General features: G+C 45.3%; 1 protein-coding gene across 1 annotated transcript; it reads left to right on the forward strand.

Annotated features, from left to right (window-relative positions):
* Positions 1-7368: 7368 nt before the first annotated feature.
* On the forward strand, positions 7369-23794 carry PM20D2 (peptidase M20 domain containing 2). Its single transcript, XM_038760890.1, has 7 exons — positions 7369-7770; positions 14265-14413; positions 16318-16460; positions 18083-18237; positions 19409-19544; positions 20445-20552; positions 21129-23794. The coding sequence occupies exons 1-7, from the start codon at positions 7369-7371 to the stop codon at positions 21302-21304; spliced, it is 1269 nt and encodes a 422-aa protein (XP_038616818.1). The 3' UTR covers positions 21305-23794.
* Positions 23795-25690: the final 1896 nt, after the last annotated feature.

The following is a 25690-nucleotide window of genomic DNA, read 5'->3' on the forward strand; positions in this document are numbered from 1 at the left end:
CTTCGTCTCTCTTTGTGTGAGTGTATCGTGTTTGGGGAGTCAAATTTCTTGGCTGAAAATGATGGTCTTCAGGAATCAAATATTTTAGTGAGTCATCTTGCAGCAGATAGTACACTGTGCCACTAAAGAATGATCCCACTCCCCCCTTTTGCCCACCCCTGGCACTAGGATCAGTTAAGGCTACTTGCCCAGCAAAACCCCAGTGAGCTGTTCATTCATTCATTCAATCAATCGTATTTATTGAGCACTTACTGTGTGCAGAGCACTGTACTAAGCGCTTGGGAAGTCCAAGTTGGCAACATATAGAGACGGTCCCTATCCAACGGTGGGCTCACAGTCTAGAAGGGGGAGTTCTGGATTAACTGCTAGTGTGAGCCTCTTCCAGGAGCCTGAGTGGGATCTCCCCTTAGCTGACTGCACACACCATTACTGGACCCAGATAATCGAGAATATCGACCAAAAAAAGGCAGAGAGCTGAAGCTTCAGTACCTCAGCCTGATTGGGGTGCCTCAGCAGTGCTGAGACTAGAATGCCGGAGGGAAAGGCAGAGAAATGCAGTGATCCTCTGGTAATTCTCATGGAGGGAGCCACCACTTGCCTTTCCTTAGAGGGGCTGGACCTGGGTGTGACTTCTGGGGTGCTAAAAGGTCCAAAGAGACGATAATCGGGTGAGAAAATGGGGAGAAAAGACTTGGTTACATTCCTACATTTCTTTCTGTGGTGCAGGCAAAATAAAAACCACACCCAAAATGCTTTTCCAAAGAGACAATAATCAGGTGAGAAAATGGGGAGAAAAGACTTGGTTACATTTCTGCATTTCTGTGGTGCAGGCAAAATAAAAACCACACCCAAAATGCTTTTCCAAAGAGACAATAATCAGGTGAGAAAATGGGGAGAAAAGACTTGGTTACGTTTCTACATTTCTTTCTGTGGTGCAGGCAAAATAAAAACCGCACCCAAAATGCTTTTCCAAAGAGACAATCAGGTGAGAAAATGTGGAGAAAAGACTTGGTTACATTTCTACATTTCTGTGGTGCAGGCAAAATAAAAACCACACCCAAAATGCTTTTCCAAAGAGACAATAATCAGGTGAGAAAATGGGGAGAAAAGACTTGGTTACATTTCTACATTTCTGTGGTGCAGGCAAAATAAAAACCACACCCAAAATGCTTTAGTCCTTGGAGCAGCCAAAGATAACATGCAGATGAGAGTTTAGCCCCAGGATAGATAATTCTTGTTCAGAGTTATTCTTTCCCTGGTAGGGGAGAAAGGATTTTTGCAGCCCGAGGCCTGGGCTGTGCTGGTTTTCATACGCAGAATAGGCAACTGGACTGAGCAATCCCATTATGTTTCCAATTTGTACTTCCCAAGCGCTTAACAGTGCTCTGCACACACTAAGTGCTCAATAAATACGATTGAATGAATGAGTGAAAGTGGTTACCCATATTCACCACGTCACTTGACAATGTGAAGTTCCTGTGAGGATGGGGAAATACAAGGTAAATCGTGGAAGAAACAGGATGAGAATCTGGCACCCCTGTTAGTCCTAGACCCCAGATATGGGGGTTCATTCATTCATTCACTCATTGAGTGCTTACTGTGTGCAGAGCACTGCACTAAGCGCTTGGAAAGTACAATTCAGCAACAAAGAAACAATCCCTGCCCACAACGGGCTCACAGTCTACAAGGGTTGTGAAACTTGAGGGACCCAACTGCCCCTTGGGCATTGCAACACACATCATTGTGTGTCAGCTAGAGTCACAGTCTGGTTCTCGAGGAGCCCTACTATGCCACTTAAGTGCTGCATATGGCTCAGGAGCCAAAGTAGAAGTAGCTGTGGTCATTATAATAATAATGATGGTATTTCTTAAGCACTTAATATGTGCAAAGCACTGGGGGGATACAAGGGGATCAGGTTGTCCCATGAGGGGCTCACAGCCTTCATCCCCATTTTACAGATGGGGGGACTGAGGCCCAGAGAAGTGAAGTGACTTGCCCAAGATCTCACAGCTGACAAGTGGCAGAGCCTGGATTAGAACCCACAACCTCTGACATTCATTCAATCGTATTTATTGAGCACTTACTGTGTGCAGAGCACTGTACTAAGCGCTTGGGAAGTACAAGTTGGCAACATACCCAACAGCGGGCTCACAGTCTAGAAGGGGGAGACAGACAACAAAACAAAACATAATAACAAAATAGAATAAATATGTACAAATAAAATAGAGTAATAAATATGTACATACATGTATACAGGTGGTGTGGGGGAGGGGAAGGAGGTAAGGGGGGGTGGGGAGGGGGAGGAGGGGGAGAGGGAGGAGAGGGCTCAGTCTGGGAAGGCCTCCTGGAGGAGGTGAGCTCTCAGTAGGGCTTTGAAGGGAGGAAGCAGAGCTAGCTTGGCGGATGCTCTTTACTCTCCCCTTTTTTCAGTCTAAAATTTGCTCCGTTATGTGGCCGAACTAATGACATTGTCAAAATTTACAGTCATATGCCAGGATTATGTAAGACTGCCTGTGTTTTCAAAGCAATTTTGAATATCTTGGAAAGAGAGATATTTGTAAACTCTCAAATAATCGGCCAGCCAGTTTTGAAGTTTAAAAATCAACGTCACAAAGTTCTGAATTTTTAATCCCCAATTCAGTGCTGAAATGTATATTTTATCGGGGGAGGGAAGTGATTTGGATTTCTCAAAAAATTCTACATAAATTCATTAATTCTACATATAAATTCATTCATTCAATCATATTTGAGTACTTACTCTGTGCGGAGCACTGTACTAAGCACTTGGAAAGTACAATTCGATAATAGTCCCTACCCAACAACGGGCTCACAGTCTATAAGGGGGAGACAGTTCATTGTTTACTTTAGATATCTTAATGGTAAGATAGTTCTGATTTCATTTAAAACAAGGATTAAAGTTGACAACATCCTGCTAGTATCAGATTCATTCATATTTATTGAGCACTTACTGTGCAGAGCACTGTACTAAGCATTTGGGAAGTACAAGTTGGCAATATAAAGAGACGGTCTCTATCCAACAACAGGCTCACAGTCTGGAAAGAAGAAAAGGTTATGGTTCTGTCTTCAGTTGTAAATTTGTATCTCCAGATATTGTCCTTTCAATTCAGAGCCTGTCTGGGACAAAGGAGACTGTGACGGAGATATAACTGGGTTTTTTGTGTGAGAGGGGAGAAGTTGGACACGACAGAGGGGGCTTCGGGATCTAAAAGCAACCCTGGAGGATTTTAGAAAAAACTTCTGCCTTCCTCCCACCCACCGAGAGGCCACTGGACTCATGCCACTTTCTTTCTATTACTCTATTTATTTATTTATTACTCTATTTATTTATTTATCTTACTTGTACATTTCTATCCTATTTATTTTATTTTGTTGGTATGTTTGGTTCTGTTCTCTGTCTCCCCCTTTTAGACTGCGAGCCCACTGTTGGGTAGGGACTGTCTCAAGCACTTGTACTTCCCAAGCACTTAGTACAGTGCTCTGCACATCGTAAGCGCTCAATAAATACGATTGATTGATTGATTGATTTGACCAACCCCACCCTGGAAAGAGGTCAATTATGGAGCTACCTGTGGGAAAGCTGTCAATATGTTAGATGGTTTCTATTTGGTAAAACTAAAGTCAGTGATTATAAGTGAGTACTGTTTCCCTCATGTTAACAGGCCTTTCTCTGTTTCCTCAGAGGAAAAGAGGAACAGACTTCTTTACAGCAGTGGTTCTTAATCAAGAGAACTCTCCAACTGTTTTTTTTCCCCCCTACAGAAACTTCCTAATTCTTTTGAGGGACTGAATGCTGCCTTATGAGACTGGGAAGCAGATGGCCTAATGGGAAACACACAGGACTGAGACTCAGCTTGGCCACTGCCCTGCTTTGTGACCCAAGTCATTTACCTTTTCTGTGCCTCAGTTTTCTGAGGGGATGACTCTGAGAATATCTGAAGTTCTGTGTCTGGGTATTGGAGCAGCCTAGTTGATGGGCTGTGGAGAGCATGACCTACCTCGTAGTCAAAAATGTTATTTAGGGTCGACATCATCTGGAGAACAGAAGGAAAAGGAGGATTTTCATGTCTCAGGGCAGCTCAAAATCAATCGTATTTATTGAGCGCTATGTGCAGAGCGCTGTACTAAGCACTTGGGAAGTACAAATTGGCAACATATAGAGACAGTCCCTACCCAACATTGGGCTCACAGTCTAAAAGTCACAGTCAAAAGTGCTGAGCAATTGTTAAAGTTGAATTTAGACTGTTTAAAAAAAATAAACCCAAAAGTCCACAAAGTCTAATAATAATAATAATAATGTTGGTATTTGTAAAGCGCTTACTATGTGCCAAGCACTGTTCTAAGCGCTGGCGTAGATATAAGGTAGTCATGCTGTCCCACGTGGGGCTTACGGTTTTCACCCCCATTTTACAGTCCAAAAGTCACAGTCAAAAGTGCTGAGCAATTGTTAAAGTTGAATTTAGACTGTTTAAACCCAAAAGTCCACAAAGTCTAATAATAATAATAATAATGTTGGTATTTGTAAAGCGCTTACTATGTGCCAAGCACTGTTCTAAGCGCTGGCGTAGATATAAGGTAGTCATGCTGTCCCACGTGGGGCTCACGGTTTTCACCCCCATTTTACAGTCTATAAGTCACAGTTAAAAGTGCTGAGCAATTGTTAAAGTTGAATATAGACTGTTTAAAAAAAATAAACCCAAATGTCCACAAAGTCTAATAATAATAATAATAATAATAATGTTGGTATTTGTAAAGCGCTTACTATGTGCCAAGCACTGTTCTAAGTGCTGGCGTAGATATAAGGCAGTCATGCTGTCCCACGTGGGGCTCACAGGCTTCACCCCCGTTTTACAGACGAGGGAATTGAGGCCCAGAGGGGTGAAGTGACTTGCCTAAGATCACACAGCAGACACGAGCGCTTAGTACAGTGCTCTGCACGCAGTAAGCGCTCAATAAATACGACTGAATGAATGAAAAGGGGAGGAGGCGGGATAGAGAAGCAGCGTGGCTCAGTGGAAAGAGCCCAGGCTTTGGAGTCAGAGGTCATGGGTTCGAATCCCGGTTCCACCACTTGTCAGCTGTGTGACTTTGGGCAAGTCACTTAACTTCTCTGGGCCTCAGTTCCCTCAACTGTAAAACGGGGATAAAGACTGTGAGCCCCCCGTGGGACAGCCTGATCACCTTGTAACCTCCCCAGCGCTTAGAACAGTGCTTTGCACATAGTAAGCGCTTAATAAATGCTATTGTTATTATTATTATTATTTGAACTTACGTCCAGTGCCTCCCAAGCCCGGGTTCTTGCCACTAGGGCGCGCTGTTGCCCCCACGTTTCCCAAGAGGCCTTGCGGCCTCGGCTCCAAACTACATTTCCCAGGAGGCCCCGCGGCGAGGGGGCGGTGCCCTGGGAGCCAATGAGCAGCCGAGCCGGCGCTTCCGGGACCCACCCCCCCGTGACTCGCTCCCGAACTTCATTCATTCATTCATTCAATCGTATTTATTGAGCGCTTACTGTGTGCAGAGCACTGTACTAAGCGCTTGGGAAGTACAAGTTGGCAACATATAGAGACGGTCCCTACCCAACAGTGGGCTCACAGTCTAGAAGGGGGAGACAGAGAACAAAACACATTAACAAAATAAAATAGAATAAATATGTACAAATAAAATAGAGTAATAAATACATACAAACGTATATACAGGCTGTTCTAGACTGTGAGCCCACTGTTGGGTAGGGACCGCCTCTCTGTGTTGCCAACTTGTACTTCCCAAGCGCTTAGTACAGTGCTCTGCACACAGTAAGCACTCGATAAATGCGATTGATTGATATACAGGTGCTGTGGGGAGGGGAAGAGAAGCGGCGTGGCTCACTGCAAAGGGCCCGGGCTTTGGGGTCAGAGGTCATGGGTTGAAATCCCATTTCCGCCAACTGTCAGTTGTGTGACTCTGGGCAAGTCACTTCACTTCTCTGTGCCTCAGTTCCCTCATCTGTAAAATGAGGATTAAAACTGTGAGCTCCCCGTGGGGCAACCTGATCACCTTGTAACCTCCCCAGCGCTCAGAACAGTGCTTTGCACATAGTAAGCGCTTAATAAATGCCATTATTATTATTAAGGTGGGGGGGGGGGTGGGGAAGGGAAACTACATTTCCTCACCTTGAGAAACTAATCTCCTCACCGTGCCTCGTTCTCGCCTGTCCCGCCGTCGACCCCCGGCCCACGCCATCCCCCGGGCCTGGAATGCCCTCCCTTTGCCCATCCACCAAGCTCTCTCTCTTCCTCCCTTCAAGGCCCTACTGAGAGCTCACCTCCTCCAGGAGGCCTTCCCAGACTGAGCCCCTTCCTTCCTCTCCCCCTCTCCATCCCCCCATCTTACCTCCTCCCCTTCCCCACAGCACCTGTATATATGTATATGTTTGTACATATTTATTACTCTATTTTATTTGTACATATCTATTCTATTTATTTTATTTTGTTAGTATGTTTGGCTTTGTTCTCTCTCTCCCCCTTTAAGACTGTGAGCCCACTGTTGGGTAGGGACTGAATCTATATGTTGCCAACTTGTACTTCCCAAGCGCTTTGTACAGTGCTCTGCACATAGTAAGCGCTCAATACGATTGATGATGATGATACATATTTATTACTCTAACTTGTACAGATCTATTCTATTTTGTTAGTATGGTTTTGTTCTGTCTCCCCCTTTAAGACTGTGAGCCCACTGTTGGGTAGGGACTGAATCTATATGTTGCCAATTTGTACTTCCCAAGCGCTTAGTCCAGTGCTCTGCACATAGTAAGCGCTCAATACGATTGATGATGATGATACATATTTATTACTCTATTTAACTTGTACAGATCTATTCTATTAATTTTGTTAATATGGTTCTGTTCTGTCTCCCCCTTTTAGACTGTGAGCCCACTGCTGGGTAGGGACTGTCCCTATATGTTGCCAACTTGGACTTCCCAAGCGCTTAGTACAGTGCTCTGCACACAGTAAGCGCTCACCACATACGACTGATTGATTGATTTCCCAGGGAGCCACGCGACGGGGGGGCGGGGCTTGAGGGAGCCGATGAGCAGCCGAGCCGGCACTTCCGGGAGCGACTCACTTCCGAACTACATCTCCCAGGGAGCCCCGCGGCGAGGGAGCCAATGAGCAGCCGGGCCGGCGCTTCCGAACTACATTTCCCAGATGGCCTCGCGGCGAGGCTTCGGGGGAACCTATGAGCGTCCGAGCCGGTCGGATTTTGCCCTCCCGACTACGTTTCCCCGTAGCGCCGCGAGGGGGCGTGGCCTCGGGGAGCTTATAAACGTCGCCGCCGCCGCTGTTTTAGGTCCTCGTTGTCCGGTTTTCGGCCATGGGCCCGCAGCTGGAGGCGCTGAAACTCCGGGCGTCCGAATGCATCGACGCGGCGGCGGAGCGGCTGGCGGCGCTGAGCCGGGAGATCTGGGCCGCGCCCGAGCTCGCCTACGAGGAGCACGGGGCCCACCGGGCCCTCACCCGCTTCTTCGGGCGGGAGCCGCCGGACGCCCCCTGGGCCGTGCGGCCGCACTACCTGCTGGACACCGCCTTCCGGGCCGAGTGGGCGCCTTCCCCGTGCCCGGAGCCCCTGCGGCTGGGCTTCCTGTGCGAGTACGACGCGCTGCCGGGCATCGGGCACGCCTGCGGACACAACCTGATCGCCGAGGTCGGGGCGGCCGCCGCCCTGGGGCTCCGGGGGGCGCTGGAGACGCTGCGAGAAACCACCCCGCCCGTGCAGGTGAGGAGCCTCTCTCTCCCTCCTCCGTCGCCGGCGCGGCTATTTATAGGCGCTCCGAGGCCACGCCCCCCGGCCGCGGGGCCTCCTGGGAAACGTAGCCCGGCTCGATCGCTGATAGGCTCCCCGAGGCCACGCCCCCCTTCCGCGGTGCCTCCTGGGAAATGCAGTCCCCCTTAGCGCCCCCTCGATCGCTGATAGGCTCCCCGAGGCCACGCCCCCCCTCCGCGGTGCCTCCTGGGAAATGCAGTCCCCCTTCGCGCCCCCTCGATCGCTGATAGGCTCCCCGAGGCCACGCCCCCCCTCCGCGGTGCCTCCTGGGAAATGCAGCCCCCCTTCGCGCCCCCTCGGTCGCTGATAGGCTCCCCGAGGCCACGCCCCCCCTCCGCAGGGCCTCCTGGGAAATGCAGTCCCCCTTCGCGCCCCCTCGATCGCTGATAGGCTCCCCGAGGCCACGCCCCCCTCTCCGCGGTGCCTCCTGGGAAATGGAGTCCGCACGGGCGCCCGGCTCGATCGCTGATAGGCCCCCGAGGTCACGCCCCCTGGCCGCGGTGCCTCCTGGGAAATGTAGTCTTGCGCTGAGTCGCTGATTGGCGGGGATTTGGGCCTGCTTAGTCATTTATCATCATCAATCGTTTTTTTTGAGCGCTTACTATGTGCAGAGCACTGTACTAAGCGCTTGGGAAGTACAAGTTGGCAACATATAGAGACAGTCCCTACACAACAGTGGGCTCACAGTCTAAAAAGGGAAGACAGAGAACATTCATTCATTCAGTCAGTCGTATTTATTGAGCGCCTACTGTGTGCAGAGCACTGGAATCCATAAATACGATTGATTGATTGATTATGATGATGATATTTGTTAATCAATCGTATTTATTGAGCGGTTACTGTGTGCGGAGCACTGTGCTAAGTTGGCAGCATATAGAGACGGTCCCTACCCAACAGTGGGCTCATTTGTTAAGCGCTTAGTAGGTTCAAAGCACTGTTCTAAACGCAGGGGAGCATACAAGGTGATCAGGTTGTCCCACGGGGGGCTCACAGTCTTCATCCCCGTTTGACAGAATGAGGGAACTGAGGCCCAGAGAAGTCAAGTGACTTGCCCCCGGTCACACAGCATTTGTTAAGCGCTTACTAATCAATCGTATTTATTGAGCGCCTACTGTGTGCAGAGCACACAGCATTTGTTAAGCGCTTACTACGTGCAAAGCACTGTTCTAAACGCAGGGGAGCATACAAGGTGATCAGGTTGTCCCACGGGGGGCTCACAGCCTTCATCCCCATTTGACAGATGAGGGAACTGAGGCCCAGAGAAGTCAAGTGACTTGCCCCAGGTCACACAGCATTTGTTAAGGGCTTACTACGTGCAAAGCATTCATTCATTCATTCAATCGTATTTATTGAGCACTTACTATGTGCAGAGCACTGTACTAAGCGCTTGGGAAGTACAAGTTGGCAACATATAGAGACGGTCGCTACCCAACAGTGGGCTCACAGTAATCCAGATGGGATAGGATGAGAGCTTGAACAAGCACTGTTCTAAGTGCAGGGGAGGATACAAGGTGATCAGGTTGTCCCACGTGGGGCTCACAGTCTTCATCCCCATTTGACAGATGAGGGAACTGAGGCCCAGAGAAGTCAAGTGACTTGCCCCAGGTCACACAGCATTTGTTAAGCGCTTACTAGGTGCAAAGCACTGTTCTGAGCGCAGGGGAGGATACAAGGTGATCAGGTTGTTCCATGTGGGGCTCACATTCTCCATCATCATCATCATCAATCGTATTTATTGAGCGCTTACTATGTGCAGAGCACTGTACTAAGCACTTGGGAAGTACAAATTGGCAACATATAGAGACAGTCCCTACCCAGCGGTGGGCTCACTGTCTAAAAGAGGGAGACAGACAACAAAACCAAACATACTAACAAAATAAAATAAATAGATTTGACGGACGAGGGGACTGAGGCCCAGAGAAGACAAGTGACTTGCCCCAGGTCACACAGCTGACAAGTGGCGGAGTCGGGATTTGAACCCACGACCTCTGACTCCCAAGCCCGGGCTCTTTCCATTCATTTATTTATTCAATCAATCGTATTTATTGAGCGCTTACTGTGTGCAGAGCACTGTACTAAGCGCTTGGGAAGTACAAGTCGGCAACATATTGGGACGGTTCCTCTCCAACAACGGGCTCACAGTGCAGAAGTGGGAGACAGAAAACAAAACACGGAGACAGGTGTCAAAATCGTCAGAACAAATACAATTAAAACTATATGCACATCATTAAGAAAATAAATAGAAGAGTAAATATGTACAAGTAAAATAAGAAGTAACTGAGCCACGCTGCTTCTCTAACCACTTGAAAAGTACAGTTCACGGGCTTGGGAGTCAGAGGTCACGGGTTCGAATCCCGACTCTGCCACTTGTCTGCTGTGTGACCTTGGGCAAGTCACTTCACTTCTCTGGGCCTCAGTTCCCTCATCTGTAAAACGGGGATGCAGACTGTGAGCCCCCCGTGGGACAAACTGATTACCTTGTATTCGTTCATTCATTCAATCGTATTTATTGGGCGCTTATTGTGTGCAGAGCACTGTACTAAGCGCTTGGGAAGTACAAGTTGGCAACATAGAGAGACAGTCCATTCCCAACAAAGGGCTCACAGTCTAGAAGGGGGAGACAGACAACAAAACAAAACATGGATAGGTGTCAAGTCATCAGGGTGATTACCCTGGCAACCTTTCAGTTAAAGGCAAAGCCATTGTCTAACACAGAATAAAAGCTGATTTTACATACCTCCATCAAAAATGAGTTAACCAATTAATATGTTTCTTGACGTTTATCAAGCCAACAAAATCACTTGAACTTCCACAAAACCTCCACTTTACCTGGACATTCTTTAGCTTGCAGCACGACAACATACGGAGTGATGTTATTTTGAAGAACCTCTGTTAAACCTTTGAATGTTAAATCGTGATCTGTTACAATGACACCTAAGACGAGGGCAGCCCCAGCGCTTAGAACAGTGGTTGGCATATAGTAAGCACTTAACAAATACCAATATTATTATTATTATCCATTCAGGTGGGACAGGGACTGCGTCCAACCCGAATTGCTGGCTCCACCCCAGTGCTTAGTACAGTGCCTGACACATAGTAAGCACTTAACAAATGCCACAATTATTAGTAGCAGTATTACTGTTATATTTGCACTTAACAAATGGCACAGTTATTATCATTATTATGTTTATTGAGTGCTGACTGCGTTCAAATCATTGTACTAAGCCCTTATTGTCGTATTGGCCTCTCCCAAGCGCTTAGTGCAGTGCTCTGCGCAGTCAATATGTTTATTGAGTGCTGACTGCATGCAAAGCACTGTACTAAGCCCTTATTGTCGTATTGGCCTCTCCCAAGCGCTTAGTGCAGTGCTCTGCGCAGTCAATATGTTTATTGAGTGCTGACTGCATGCAAAGCACTGTACTAAGCCCTTATTGTCGTATTGGCCTCTCCCAAGCGCTTAGTGCAATGCTCTGCGCAGTCAATATGTTTATTGAGTGCTGACTGCGTGCAAAGCACTGTACTATGCCCATATGGGCCTCTCCCAAGCGCTTAGTGCAATGCTCTGCGCACAGTCAGCACTCCATAAATACGATTGAATTGAATGAATGAGTTTGCTCCTTCTAGACTGTAAACTCATTGTAGGCAGGGAACTTGTCTGCCTATTTATTCACTCATATTTTTGGAGCACTGACTGTGTGCAAAGCACTGTACTAAGCGCTTATTGTTGTACTGGCCTCTCCCAAGTGCTTAGAGCAGTGCTCTGCACATAGCACTCAAGAAATACGCTTGAATTGAATGAATGAGTTTGCTCCTTCTAGACTGTAAACTCACTGTAGGCAGGGAATGTGTCTGTTTATTGTTGTATTGTACTCTCCCAGGCCCTTAGTACAGTGTTTGGCACACAATAAGTGCTCAATAAATATGATTGAATGAGTGAATGCTTTGTACAAAGTAAGCACTCAATAAATACCACTGAATGTATGGACTTTATTTACCCCTTCAGCCTCCCAGTGCTTAGGTTCATCTCTGAAACTTATGTATTTATACTAATATTTGTCTCCCCCTCTAGACTTCAAGCTCACTGTAGGCAGAGAATGGGTCTACCAACTCTATTACCCCATTAGGAGAAGCAGAGTGGCTCAGTGGAAAGAGCCGGGGCTTTGGAGTCAGAGGTCGTGGGTTCAAATCCCAGCTGTGTGACTTTGGGCAAGTCACTTCATTCCTCTGGGCCTCAGTTACCTCATCTGCAAAATGGGGATTAAGACTGTGAGCCTCCCGTGGGACAACCTGATCACCTTGTAGCCTCCTTAGTGCTTAGAGTAGTGCTTTGCGCATAGTAAGCGCTTAATAAATGCCATCATCATTATTATTGTTATTACCTTGTATTCTCCCAAGAGCTTAGTACAGTGTGCTCTGCACACAGCCAGCGCTCAATCAATACGATTGATTGATCGGGACCTATAGACAGGTCACTTGGAATCGCTTGGCAATCCCTGGCCCTTGGGTTGAGCAAATCGAAGGGGCTGAGGACCTGGATGGGGGGTCGGACACGGTCTTCAACTCAACTTTCCAGCTCCCTAGTTGAGTTAACTAAGTGAGGATCGCTAGCTCTCGGGGTCAGTCAATCAACATTAATGCTCTTGGTGCTGATCTGTACAGATCACTGCGCTGAGCGCTTGGGAGAAGACAATAGAGAGGCCTCCAAAGTCCACCTTCCCAGGCCTCGGCTGCCTTGTTCAACATTGAATTTGCCCCTTTTATTCACCACTCCCTCTCAGCCCTGCAACACCGTAAGCATATTTCCGTTTGATGCCCATCTCCCCCTCTGGATTGTAAGCTCGTTTCGGGCAGGGAAAATATCTACCAACTCTGTTGCGTCAATGAATACTCTCCCAAGCTCTTAGAACAGGGCTCTTAGAGCACACATTAAGTGCTCAACAAATTCCTTCGATTGACAAGTAAATACACCATTGCCGTCAAGGGAAGCATTTTGAATTTTGAGCGCCACTATTAGGCTTTTTTTTTCTCCCATGCACTTAGTGATTTAGAAGGCTTTCTCTTTCTTGATTACCTCCCCCTTGCCCCTCCACCACCACCCAATTAGCATGCCTCTCTTCAACTTTCTTCTCCTTGCCAGTGGCATGCAACAGATAAGCTTTTCAGAGCTCCTTTGGTTGCATTACTCAGCTCGAAGAAAGGCTGACCATCCCGGGCATATGAGAAGCTTCTAGTGATCTGCATTGCTCACATACTAAACCCTGGGGACCCTTTCCAGAAACTCAGGCCCGGACTCAAAAGGTGGAACCACGGAGAGGACCCCCATTAAAGGCCAAGGCTCTATTTTGGGGACGTAGAGGGAGCAAACGTGGCAAATATCAGCTGTCCTCAAGCGGCAAAAGTCTGAAACCTGCATCTCACAACTGTCATAGTGGAATCCCCAATCTTACATATTTTCCTGTTTTGTAAGGTAGACTTCACGCCCAGTTTATTTCACTGAATTTTCAATTACGGTTTTGGTAGCACAAAAGCCCCGTATACAGACACCACTTTCTTTTTTTTTTTTTTTTGGTCGTTTAAAACTGTGTATTTCGACAAGTTGAGATTCAAATATTAAAGTAAAATGTTTATTCTGTAAAGTTCTTTTTTGTTTAATTAGGTGTTTGGTGACCAATAAATCTGCCTGGTTGACTGGTGGGAACGAATTAGTAAGTTTGTGTAATAGTTGGTTATTTCTAACTGGCATTAAAATTGCTTCGGACCCTTCTAAAGAGGATTAATACGTTAACTTGAAAGAAATCTTAGTGAGATGGCCAAAGTCTGGAGGATGAAGGACAGGACTGGAAATCAGGAAATCCGAGTTCTAATTCCGACTCTGCCCATTCCTTGCTCTGTGCTTCTTGGGAAGATGCCTCATCTCAGGGCCTCAGTTTCTTTACCAAAAATGAGGATAAACCTTGGGTGGCTGTGAAGATTAACTGATAAAGGATCGGAATACTCTCTGGAAATGTAGTGCTTATTAATGTTAATCACTAAACTGTGGTCAAGAAAGTAACAAACAGTTCTGCAACAAAAGCTTCCTCCAAAAGTTTTTAGGAGCCAGGTGACATCCATTTATTTATCCTGGGCATATTGAGCGGTCCCTAAAACAGCCAAGATTTCAGTCACGTCAAAATCTGTAAGGGGTGGGGAGGTGAGGGGGGGTCTTTGCAACAAACTGAGACTTTCACTTGCTGTTGCAATGTGTCCTAAAATTCAGGTAGAGCCTAGTTTTAGCTGATTGGGTCACACTTTTGGAAAGTTTGAACCCCAAACCATGTCCCTTAGTGTGAGGTTAAAATTAGACGGCTCACTAAGTAAATAATTTAATAGAGGCCCGTATGCTATTGTCTTCTGAACTATTTTTTGACTACTAGGTACTTCTTAATAATACAGGCTTTCTTTTCCAGATAATTGTTCTGGGAACACCTGCGGAAGAAGATGGAGGTGGCAAAATTGACTTAATTGAAGCTGGCGCTTTTAATCACCTCGATGTGGTGTTTATGGCCCACCCGTCCCAAGAGAACGCAGCTTATCTGCCTGATGTGGCAGAACATGAGTGAGTGGTCAAGCGGAGTAGAAATCTGTTTCCCTCACACACCTTGCCCTCCCCGCACCCCACCCCTTCTTGATATAAGGTGTTTTACTGCGTGTTTCTGGAGACCGAGTGCCTCCTCTGTCCAGCTTTCCTGAAAATGAGTGTTAAAACACCGACGCCTGTAGATATTCGGGAATCCCCAAAATTCATTTCCCTAATTTTTTAGTCCGACTGGGGAATAATGTAACATATCTAACTTCTAGAAAGACATGATTTGGTGCATTTGCTTTTCGTGAACCACTTTGTAAAGTCTGGAAATGACTTCAGAATCTCTTAAAAATTGTCTAGTAGTAATAAAGATATTTACTGAGCGCCCACTGGGACAGTACAATAGAATTAATAGACCTGCATTATGCCCTTAAAGATCTTACAATCTAGCAGGGGGGGAAAGACACAAGTATAATATGGGTAGAAAGAAGTAATAATGATGGTATTAAGTGCTTACTATGTGCTGTTCTAAGCACTGTTCTAAGTGCTGGGGTAAATACAAGGTAATCAGATTGTCCCACATGGGACTCAGTCTCAATCCCCATTTTACAGATGAGGTAACTGAGGCACAGAGAAGTTAAGTGATTTGCCCAAAGTCACACAGCAGACAAGTGGCGAAACTGGGATTAGAACCCACGACCTCTGACTCCCAAGCCCGTGGCTCCTGTAATGGAGTAGATGATATGTATACGTGTTACGAGGTGTTGAATACATAGTTTAAGGTGAATTAAACATGAAACTTTCTCTTTTGAGTTAAAACTGCCGCAGTCTAACTCAGTGCAAATTATTTTTAGCTAATAATCCTCTGGAAAATGAGGATTCATTGCCTCTTCTACTGAGACTGCGAGCTCCGTGTGGGACAGGGACGGTGTCCACCTGGTTATCATGCATCTACCCCAGCACTTAGCACAGTGTGTGGCACATTGTAAGCATTTAATAAATACCACAAAATTATGTTACTAGTTCCCTAAAAATTTGGAACATACTTGTTTCCGTTTTTCTTGATTTGGAGCAACATACCGTGATTGTTAAAACCGGGGACCAAAACCCACCGTTCTAAGGTTCGGGCTTATGAAATCATAAAGAATCAGTGGATGTTGCGTTTAAATTCTCTGGATTGGAGGGTCCCCACCAAAAAATAGGTCTTGAACATCCAAGTTTGGGAACCAGGAGCTGAAGCATTTGGGCAGAGCTTAGTAGGCTTTTTAGTGAGTATCTGAGAAATGTGGTTGAAAAAAGAATTTGTCAATTGTAAAATGCTAAGTGTTCCTGAAGGGAATAACAATCCACAGTCATTAGAAGAGTCTGGCCAAACTGCAGCTTTTAATCCTACTCCAGCTTTTGGCCTTTTGACTCGGAGATGATTTCTAAACAAAGAGGTGGATTAGTGTTACTGTTGTGTGGTTAATCTGAAGATTAAAATAATGCAGTCTATCCTGGGAACAAGGGCGATTTAAAATCAAGTGTCAGTAACCCTGTGCAAATTGATTTAATAGCTCAAAGTGAGTCCCTAGTGAACAAATGCCAACTCTCCTAATGGTTTCCATATCAGTGATTGCTAATGCAGGCGGGCACTCATTAAATATTATGGATAATCACCAATAATTATGGTCCGAATTTTTGAAGAACTTTGAGGAGGCATTGGGACTTCATGAAGATGTCGGGGGAGTGGTCAGTCGTTGGGAAATCTCTCATAACTTGAAATAATTTTTTCCTTCATTAGTCATTTTTGAAGAATTTTCTTTACTTCAGACAAAAAATGGATTTAGTAATCGGAGGTGAATAATTCTAAAAAGGACTGTTTGGAGAGGTTTTTTTTTAAATCCGGTTGGGTGAACGATGGAAGTGAATAACACCGAGTGATTTTTATTTCCTAGTGTGACTGTGAAATACCATGGAAAAACTTCTCATGCTGCAGCTTATCCATGGGAAGGAGTAAATGCACTAGATGCAGCTGTTCTGGCGTACAACAATCTGTCAGTTTTAAGGCAGCAAATGAAACCCACCTGGAGAGTTCATGGTGAGAACTTGAGTAACTCTGGGCAGCAAGTTGCGCTTAAAGCTGTTCAGTTGCACCAGTCAATCAATCGCATTTATTGAGCGCTTACTATGTGCAGAGCACTGTACTAAGCACTTGGGAGAGTACAAATCAACAGATTTCCAACGTTCCCCGCCCATAATGAGCTTACAGCCTCGTCGAACCCGATGCTGAGACGGGAGCAGTTGAAAACTATCCCTGCGATTCTAAGCTAGTTGCTGTGAGAACGTTTGCTCAAGATGAACGGTTTCAGAAATGCAATAGGGAGTAACAGATGCTGTGAAGAGATCCCTGTAGATTTGTAGTCATTGACTGAACACCTGAGTCTGGAAAATTATACTAAAGAAATAGGTGAAATTTTTGAAGGTGAATGAGGGCTTGCTTTCCCCATTTTTACTCTCCCCAAGCTGTTGAACAGGTAACAGTCGCTTTCTACTTCCTCATTCTTAGAGTATTTCCAGAGGTGAGCTGACCTTTCAGCACGTTCTAGGTGAAGTGGGCCATCCACGTGGTCTTTCGTCAATAACCCACCACACTGACCTCAAACAGGCTCTCCTTGTAGGAGGAATGCCCTCTAATCACTTTCTGGCCAAAACATATATTAAAAGCCCGAGTTGTGCCACAGCAGCGTGGTGTAGAGTGGATAGAGGACTTGCCTGGGAGTCGGAAGGTCATGGGTTCTCATCCTGTCTACATGTTTTGTTTTGTCGTCTGGTGTCTCCCCCTTCGAGATTGTGAGCCCGTTGTTGGGTAGGGACCGTCTCTATATGTTGCCGACTTGTACTTCCCAAGCGCTTAGTACAGTGCTCTGCACTCAGTAGGCCCTCAATAAATGAATGAATGAAATCCTGGCTCCACCACTTGTCAGCTATGCGAGCTTGGGCAAATCACTTCACTTCTCTCTGCCTCAGAGTTCTCATCTGTAAAATCGGGATTAATAATAATGGTATTTCTTAAGCGCTGACTATGTGCCAAGCACTGTTTTAAAGCTGTGAGCCCCACGTGGGACAACCTGATCACCTTGTATCCCCCCCAGCGCTCAGAACAGTGCTTCGCACTTAGTAAGCACTTAACAAATACCATTATTATTATCATTATCATTATTATTATTCTCCATGCCTCAGTTCTCTCATATGTAAAATGGGGATTGAAACTGTGAGCTCCACGTGGGACAGGGACCGTGTCCAACCCAATTTGCCTGTACCCACCCCAGTGCTTAGAACAGTGCTTTGCACATAGTAAGCGCTTAACAAATACCATTATTATTAAGGCTGCACAGAATAAGGAAGGGATCAGTGGAGTCTTTAGCCAGTCATAAGATATAAACCCATGTCTGCTGCTGACTTCTGCAGTTTAGTTCAATTTATATTTTTTCCTTCTAGTGAAGCATATAGGATGTAGGCATGAAGGAAATAGAAAGCACAGGGATTCCCAACTGAGGATTTGACTTTAGTTTCCTAACAAACTTGCTTTTATTTTCTCTTTATGCAGGCTGAAATGTTTTGGCCATTGGTGAAAAGGTTAGAAGATCCTTGTTTTGAGTCATTTTTTCTTTTGTCTTGGTCATTTTTTGCAACTTCTCTCTCTCTCTCTCTCTCTCTCAGGTATAATAAAAGATGGTGGTGTGAAACCAAATATCATTCCCTCTCATGCTGAATTAGTCTACTATTTGCGTGCCCCATCAATGAAGGAGCTATCAACTTTGACCAAAAAAGCAGAAGACTGCTTCAGAGCTGCAGCTCTGGCCACAGGGTGCACTGTAAGACAGGGTTGATATTTTTAATATTTGATATTTTTAATAAAGGCTACTCTGCTTTCAGACGGGCTAAAGTTTAAGGGTAACCGATCAGTGACATTTGAACGCTTTTGGTGGATACAGTCCTGTATTCAATACTTGGGAAAGAATAGTTCTCATGCATTCAGAAAATGAGATTTAAAAAGCGGAGAAAAGAATTAAAGCAGATGCCTAGAGCATAATTATTAAGCTATTTAAAATTGGCATTTAACAAAGAAGTTTTCTCTCTGGCGGAGATTTAAGAGCAAAGATGAGCAATGTAGTCACTCAATTGCCTGGTTAAATGGTACCTGAAAGGTTTGTCTTTCCTGATTTTTGAGTTCAAGCTCCCCAGTTACTCTGGGCTGTGGGCCTGTTGTAATTTTAGTTTATGGGACAGCCACATACTAGATATATAGTAACTATAATAGTTGTAGGGAATGCACTCCATTTGCAGCAGCAAACTGTTTTCGAAGTTTTTTCGGGGGTAAAATTGCAAGTATTTGGGAGCAAGGGGATACACTTGTCTCAGGTGCTATCTAAACAAAATAGTGCTTGAGTGCCCACTGGGCCTGCAAATTGATTTAATGTGACCTTCAAGCCAGGTCTGCGGTGGCTTTTACCTGTCTCTGAGCCAGCCGGTGGCTTTTACCTGCCTCTGAGGTATCTTTGGCACCCTTTGATCCTACAAAGAGCTGCCTGGAGGAAATGGCTTCCTTACTGTACTCTCCACAGCTGACATGAAGACAGATAAGAGCTACCACATGGGACTGGCATAAGTGTCTGCCCTCAGCACTAAAGAGTGTGTGGGTATAAATATTTAGTATTAGAATGTCAGCTTCTTTAGGTCAAGGAACCAGTCTTGTGATTCTGAGATTTTCCTAGCACTCAGTTCAGTGCACCATACTCCGTAGGCGCTCTAAATGCCATTGCTACTACCACAATTTATACTCGCATCTCTCCACCCTCCGCTGCTGGGCCGCGGAAGATTTATTAAAAATAAGTGGCCTGTGGACTGAGGTCGTTACCAATCCCTGCTGTTAGATTCCATGTAGCCGACTAGAGCCCGTCTCCTCGAGAGACTCATTGCAGGGGTTACAATTCCTTTAGTTAGAAGGTTCAAAGTTTGTTCTAATTCTAGGTTGTTTTTGTCTAGGTTGAATTGATAGCAGGAGCACATGACTATTACAACGTGCTTCCCAACAAGAGTCTGGCGAAGGCATATGTGGAGAATGGAGAGAAGCAGGGGATTGAATTTATCTCTGATGATTCTGTCCTGAGTGGCTTGTCAGGTAATAAGAGTGTGCATATCTGCCCTTCAATCTCATGTCATCACTCCGAGCTGAGGGATTTAGCTTTGGGCACAGTGAGCAGTTTAAAATTTGAACGGAGACTTTTTTATGGATCAGCCAGTAAGAGGAGGAAGGAATCTTCCCAAACCCCCTACCAAAAAGAAAATGTGAAATGAGCACACAGTTTCTTGGTTGCAGCCCAGATACATTTCACTGTTTTAACCTTAAACATTTTGCTGTGGTGAAGTCTGTTAATTTTTAGTAGCCACATCAGAAGCGGGCCACTTAAACCAAAAAATGAACCCAAACACCACCAAGCAAGATTATCTCCAGGGCAACAAATATTTACTGTTGAAAGGAGGGCATTGTTTCGGCTGTTGCTGGGGAATGCAGACATTGGGCAAAAGATTTAAATGAGGTTGAAGCTACTCTTGGGTTAGCCATGCACTAAGCTGGATTGGACTTGGCATGGTTTGAATGCAGAGGCCAAATCTCTCCATATAGTGAAATCGGTTTGGGATTGCCTTTTGGTGCATGGTGCCGTGACTGTTATGACTCCCAGAAGAAGTCATTTGTAAACTTATTCTAGGAACTCATTTCTAAGCTTCTCTTCCCTAATGCTAGTAATTCGGCTGCGATGCCAGGAAACTAGTGGACCCTGTGCTGTCTTTGAGGGTCCTTATGAGAGCATAGCCCTCCCTGTTCCCCACAGCAGCCCCCGAACCTCTTCCCCTTCCAGTGCTTGAAGATTTTGAGACTTTTAGGCCCATGACCACTTAGTAAATGAACTGTTTGTCTCTCCTTAAGGAATCTTGCCCACCCCAGACTAAGCTTTATAAGTGCTTTGAAGTCGAGTTGCTGACTTTCAGTTTTCACTTAATTTTCTTTTCCCTCCCCCAGGTTCCACTGATTTTGGAAATGTCACTTTTGTGGTTCCTGGAATCCATCCCTACTTTTACATCGGTTCCGATGCACTTAATCATACTGAGGAGTACACGGTGGCTGCAGGTAGGGAATCACTGATGGCAATAGGACTGGAGTAGATTCAATGCAAAGCAATAATAATAATAGCGGTATTTAAGTGCTTATTATGTGCTAAGCTCTGGGGGACCTACAAGGCAATCAGCTCAGACGTGGTCTCTGTCCCACACAGGGCTCACAGTCCAGAGGGAGGAAGAGCAGATATTTTAACCCCATTTTACAAGGAAGGAAACTGAAGCACAGATAAATTTAGTGACCTGTCCAAGGTCACACAGCAGGCAAGTGGTGAGGCCAGAATTAGAACCCAGGTCCCCTGTTTCCAGTCCTCTGCTGTATCCACTAAGGCCACCCTGCTTCTCTGAAATGAAACATAACTGCAGAAAATGCCCTCCACTTCAGCCCCGAGTGGTTGAAGCAGCCCAACTGCGTTCCTCTGGAGAGGAAGCATAAGTATTACTGTAAGCCCATTACGGACAGGGAACGTGTCGGCTAATTTTGTTGTATTGTGCTGTCCCAAGCACTTATTACAGTGCTCTGCACATAGTAAGCACCCAACTATCATTCATTGGTTGATCTTTTTCCCCCCCCCTCCTCTTCCCTTAGGGTCACAGGAAGCTCAGTTCTACACTTTGCGAACAGCAAAGACTCTGGCAATGACGGCCTTGGATGTAATTTTCAAACCAGGTCTTCTGGAAAGGGTCAGGGAGGATTTCAAGCTGCAACTCCAAGAGGAAGGGTTTCTCAACGCGACGCAGGAAGACACCCCGGCTGTGGCCTAGGTGTATTCTGAGAATCCCACTCAACTTTTCCCCGCGGCCTGCTTCCTTCAACTACTGCAGGGTCACAGTGAGCTCCTGTTGCCTCGAAACTGGATGACACGATGTGAGTGGGGAAAGCACTTTACTTTCTGCCCACTAAAAGGAAAAGTTCAGTCAAATACTCCGTGAAAACAAGACCACTTTAGGACCTGGGAACTATGGAACAGAAACATCATAGAAGGACGTCAGGAACCAGTTGAAAAGATCTACTGCCACAGATGCTTGATCCATAATGTGACGATACTTGAGCGAAATTCACCTGTCCCCTTGATATTGCATTTGAACGGGATCCGGGAAAGACTTTACATTAGTCAGTGAGTCTTCAAAAGGAGGAGGAGATTTGGGATGGTGCAAAACTCACTGTAGATCTTCAGGGAAAAACTGTTCAGACATAATATCTGTGTGTGGCCCACGTTTGTCTGGATCACAGAGAATCAACTTTGCCACATCTTGATCGAAGTGGAACCCTGATCGTATATTGGGTATTTAAAGGGAAGCAGCTGGGGAAAGGGAGTACCTACAAAAGCACAATCTGCCTCAATCCCACCATTCATGCTTTTGGAGTGTGTTGTGTTGTTAGTGGTGGTGGGTTTTTTGGGGGGTTGTTTTTTTTTTTTGTTTTTGGTTTTTTGTCTCTTACGTTTGTCTAGTGTACTTGCCGGGTATTGAAATCACAATATTGGCAATATACTATCCCAAATTCAGCAGAGGACATGACCTAGGGAGGAAGTTTTTCTGAATTCCCCTTGAACAAATAGGCACCATGTTAGTACAAGGGAAGGCATTGCTTTTTGCAGTCCCGGCACCCATTTGGGGCATGGGGAAGGACTTGATATTGTGTGGACCTAGCAATGAGGGAAAGGGAGTGAGGCATGGGCTAAGTGCTTAGTGCAGTGCTCTGCGCACAGTAAGCGCTCAAATACAATCGAGTGAGAGAACCAAACCAAGAATGACAAGAAATGCAATTAAGTGGCAGGAGGCATGATCCATTTTAACAAGCATTTGCCATACTGGGATGTGTCTTCCTTTGTGTGCCAAAGTACCTCACTGAAATATATGAATGCAGGTTAAACCTTACAGTGCCTTGTGCCTGTTTCAGCCTTTATTCTGGTCAGCATGCAGTCTCTCAGCTTGGTCCTGACATTCAAATACTCCTGTTGCTTTCCTGTAGTGCTGTGCGGTGACTGTTTTGATAAAGGGTTGAGAGTGATAAAGCCTAGCACTTGGGGTTATTTATTTTGGAGGTGCTGGATTATTAGCAAGTGTGCTTTTTGCCAGCTGTTGTGTGTGAGAATTCAATAGCCTTTTCAGATTAATTGGAACAGTTACCTGTTTTGCATTAATTTGGTATAAGTTCCAAGGTAGCAGCAGTCATTATTTCAAATGAATTTTGTGGCACTGTGTTTATCTTGGTTTCTCACATCAATCACAGAACGGAACTCTTTCACAGAAGGGTATTGTCCCTTCTAAGAAGGAGAGAATCCTTTTTTATTGCCTTGCCTCTTATTTAGGAGTTAATAGTAGGTTAGATAAGCTCTCCTAGAATAATTTAGACAGAACCACACACTGTGATCAGTGGAACGAGTCGTTACAGAATAAGGGGGCTGTAGAGGAGAGAGATCCTCATGAACTCCTAAAGTTACCAAATATCCGTAGCCTCCAACCTTGTTCTACAGACATCTGCAATGGTGGGGTAAGTGGGATACCTGTCTGAACTGCTTTTTTTTTTCTCATTCTGTTTCTCATAATATCTCTAACTTACAAAATTAGGTCTTGGCAACTCCTCTAGTTTCCACGCTGGCAATAATGAGCAAGTTAGAACTGCTACAGTTTCTGCTTTTTCTGTATGTGTCTTTTCCATACTGATTGCCTTTTCAGCCAACCTGCACTTGGTTGGATTGTGGAGACGATTGGCTTTCTTGGAAATCTGAAGAAGCGTGCAAAATTTAAGTTCATGAGGCGTTTGTCTGTGTGCGAGTGGAAAAATGGAATGCAAAACCTTTCCACAACATCGTGATGAGGTTGCTCTTGTACAAAACTAGTCCTTTTAATATTTGTTCTTTTGCACACGAAGTTCCTGCATTTATAAACCAACTGTTCTATAGCCAAGAGGATTGTTACAAGCAAATTTTTGTGTAATAAATGCCTGTTTGGCACCTAGTCCTTTGTAAGGCTAAATGGTGGAAGAGCTTCCGAAGAGATGTTTGAACTCTGATGGGCTAGATGGAGCTTGCGCTACCACAGTCTTCACTTGTGGTTGAGTTGTACATGGGTTGATTGGGTTTGATCAGACGAAACAAGTCAATTTCTGTCTCTGTGGGTGAATCAAAAGTGCCTGCTTTCATCAGTTTGTAGTTTTGTGCAATATTATAAATCAGTGTGCTGGACAGAATATTTGAAAGAGCACTTAAAGTATCATTTTCTTTTAAGAATAAATGTTCTTATCTTAGACCCTTGGCCTCTTATTGCGTGCAATGGTTTGGGGTTTTAGGTTGGACTCTCATACCGTATTTGGAATGGTTTTCAAATACCACCTCAATATGGTTCCTTCTATCCTCTACCCTTCTGCAAAAACTCTAGCTTGTAGGGCAGGAGATGGCTGACTCCAGAGAACCTAATCTTATTTAGCCATAAAAAGGGAAAATGATCTGGCCAGACTTCCAAGATCATACTCCCCTCCCTCCCCTTATCCCCCAAACAATTATACATTATAGTTTGAGAGGAGCAGAATTTTTTTTTTCTGGCAGATGAATAATAAATTGCTTTGGAGGTGGTAGCTTGCATCTTTCTCCTCCACCGCTCCTCTTTTCCCCTCCTGTTCTTCTCCACCTCACTTCCTCAACTCCCCTTGTCGGAACAGAACCCTCAGCCTTCATGGGTGGTACTAGAAGTGCACTGCTAAATTGACTGTAAAGCATTTATCCTTAGAAGGGTTAGAGCAGAAGAAAGAAGATCAACTCACAATGAAGTCCCTCTCTCCAGCAAAGTAGTATAACATCTGGTTTTCAGTGTCTGATCTGTCCATCTACTATTGTCCGGTGAAGAGGGTTGACAGCCTGGGCTATCAGCTTGGCCTCAGACCAAGTTTTAGGGAAAAGGGAGTTAAACACTTTATAAAAAAAAATGATATTTGTTAAGCACTTAGCATGGGCTGGGCACTCTACTAAGCTCTGGGATAGAGACAGGATAATCAGATAGGTCGTAGTCCGGGTCTCACATGGGGCTCACGATCTTCAAATCTTATTTACAGATGAGGTAACAGGCACAGAGAAGTTGTGACTTGCCCAAGATCACCCAGCAGAAAAGTGATGGAGCTGGGATTAGAATCTAGTCCAGTGCTTAGAACAGGTTGTGACACATGGTGAGTGCTTACAGTAGAACCAACATGTTTTAGTGACAGATAGAGAAGGGAGTCGAGGATAATGCCAAGGTTGTGAGATGGAGGGGAGAGGATGCAGCCCAGTCACCCGACAAAGCTCGGATAGTGACAGACCAGTTTGGGGGAGATTTGGATGTGGGTGTGGGAGTGGAAAATGAAAAGTGGGAGCGATGATACCTCTTGGACTGATAGCTCTGATATCAGCTCTGATGATCCCTCTAGACTGTAAGCTTGTTGTGGGCAGGGAATGTTCTGCTGTTCTATTGTAGTCTCCCAAGTGCTAAGCACAGTGCTGTGCACACAGTAAGTGCTCAATAAATACGATTTACTGACTGACAGGTTGCTTTAAACACTCAGTCCACTCACACAGCAACATCAGTCACTCCAGGCTCCATCCTCGCTCACCACAGACCTAGTCAGTCCCCTGTCTGGGCCTGTTTTGTGACGGCAGATGCCTTGATCAGAAGCCAGGGTTTGGCTCCAGCAGAAATGAAACATTCCTCTGGCCTCCTCTGACACTTCTCCAGCTTGTAGGACTCAGGCTTAAACAGGAATGTAGGAGTAGCAGGGTGTACATGTACGGGCAAAGTGTTAGAAGTGTATTTTTTAAAGACCACCAATAAACAACTCTATTTGATCTTTATGGAAGGGGAGAACAGGAGGCTCATGCTTTTATCCCAAGATTTACACTTCAAAGTCAAAGACAGGTCATTTTCCTCAAGTTACCGATTTTGAAGTAAACCGCTGCTTATTTATTTGAATTATCCTGGTCTCTTAGAAGAATAGGACCCCAAAGTCACCAGCATGGAAAATAATAGATTAAAAATATGGGAATGATAAATTCATAACTAGAATTGGAAAAGCTAAAGCTAAAAAAAAACCCCAGACTAATAGGGGAATGAGAAGCAGTGTAGCCTCATGGAAATGGCACGGGCCTGAGATTCAGTGGACCTGGGTTCTAATCTCGG

This window comes from Tachyglossus aculeatus, chromosome 19 (genome assembly GCF_015852505.1).
Source record: "Tachyglossus aculeatus isolate mTacAcu1 chromosome 19, mTacAcu1.pri, whole genome shotgun sequence".
In the NCBI taxonomy this organism is placed as follows: Eukaryota; Metazoa; Chordata; class Mammalia; order Monotremata; family Tachyglossidae; genus Tachyglossus; species Tachyglossus aculeatus.

Excerpts from the sequence above, each read along its gene's own strand:
- PM20D2 (XM_038760890.1), top strand. The coding sequence starts at position 7,369 with ATGGGCCCGCAGCTGGAGGCGCTGAAACTCCGGGCGTCCGAATGCATC. Across the intron at positions 16,461-18,082 it reads ACCCACCTGGAGAGTTCATG|GTATAATAAAAGATGGTGGT; the intron begins GTGAGAACTTGA and ends TCTCTCTCTCAG. Across the intron at positions 18,238-19,408 it reads CTCTGGCCACAGGGTGCACT|GTTGAATTGATAGCAGGAGC; the intron begins GTAAGACAGGGT and ends GTTTTTGTCTAG.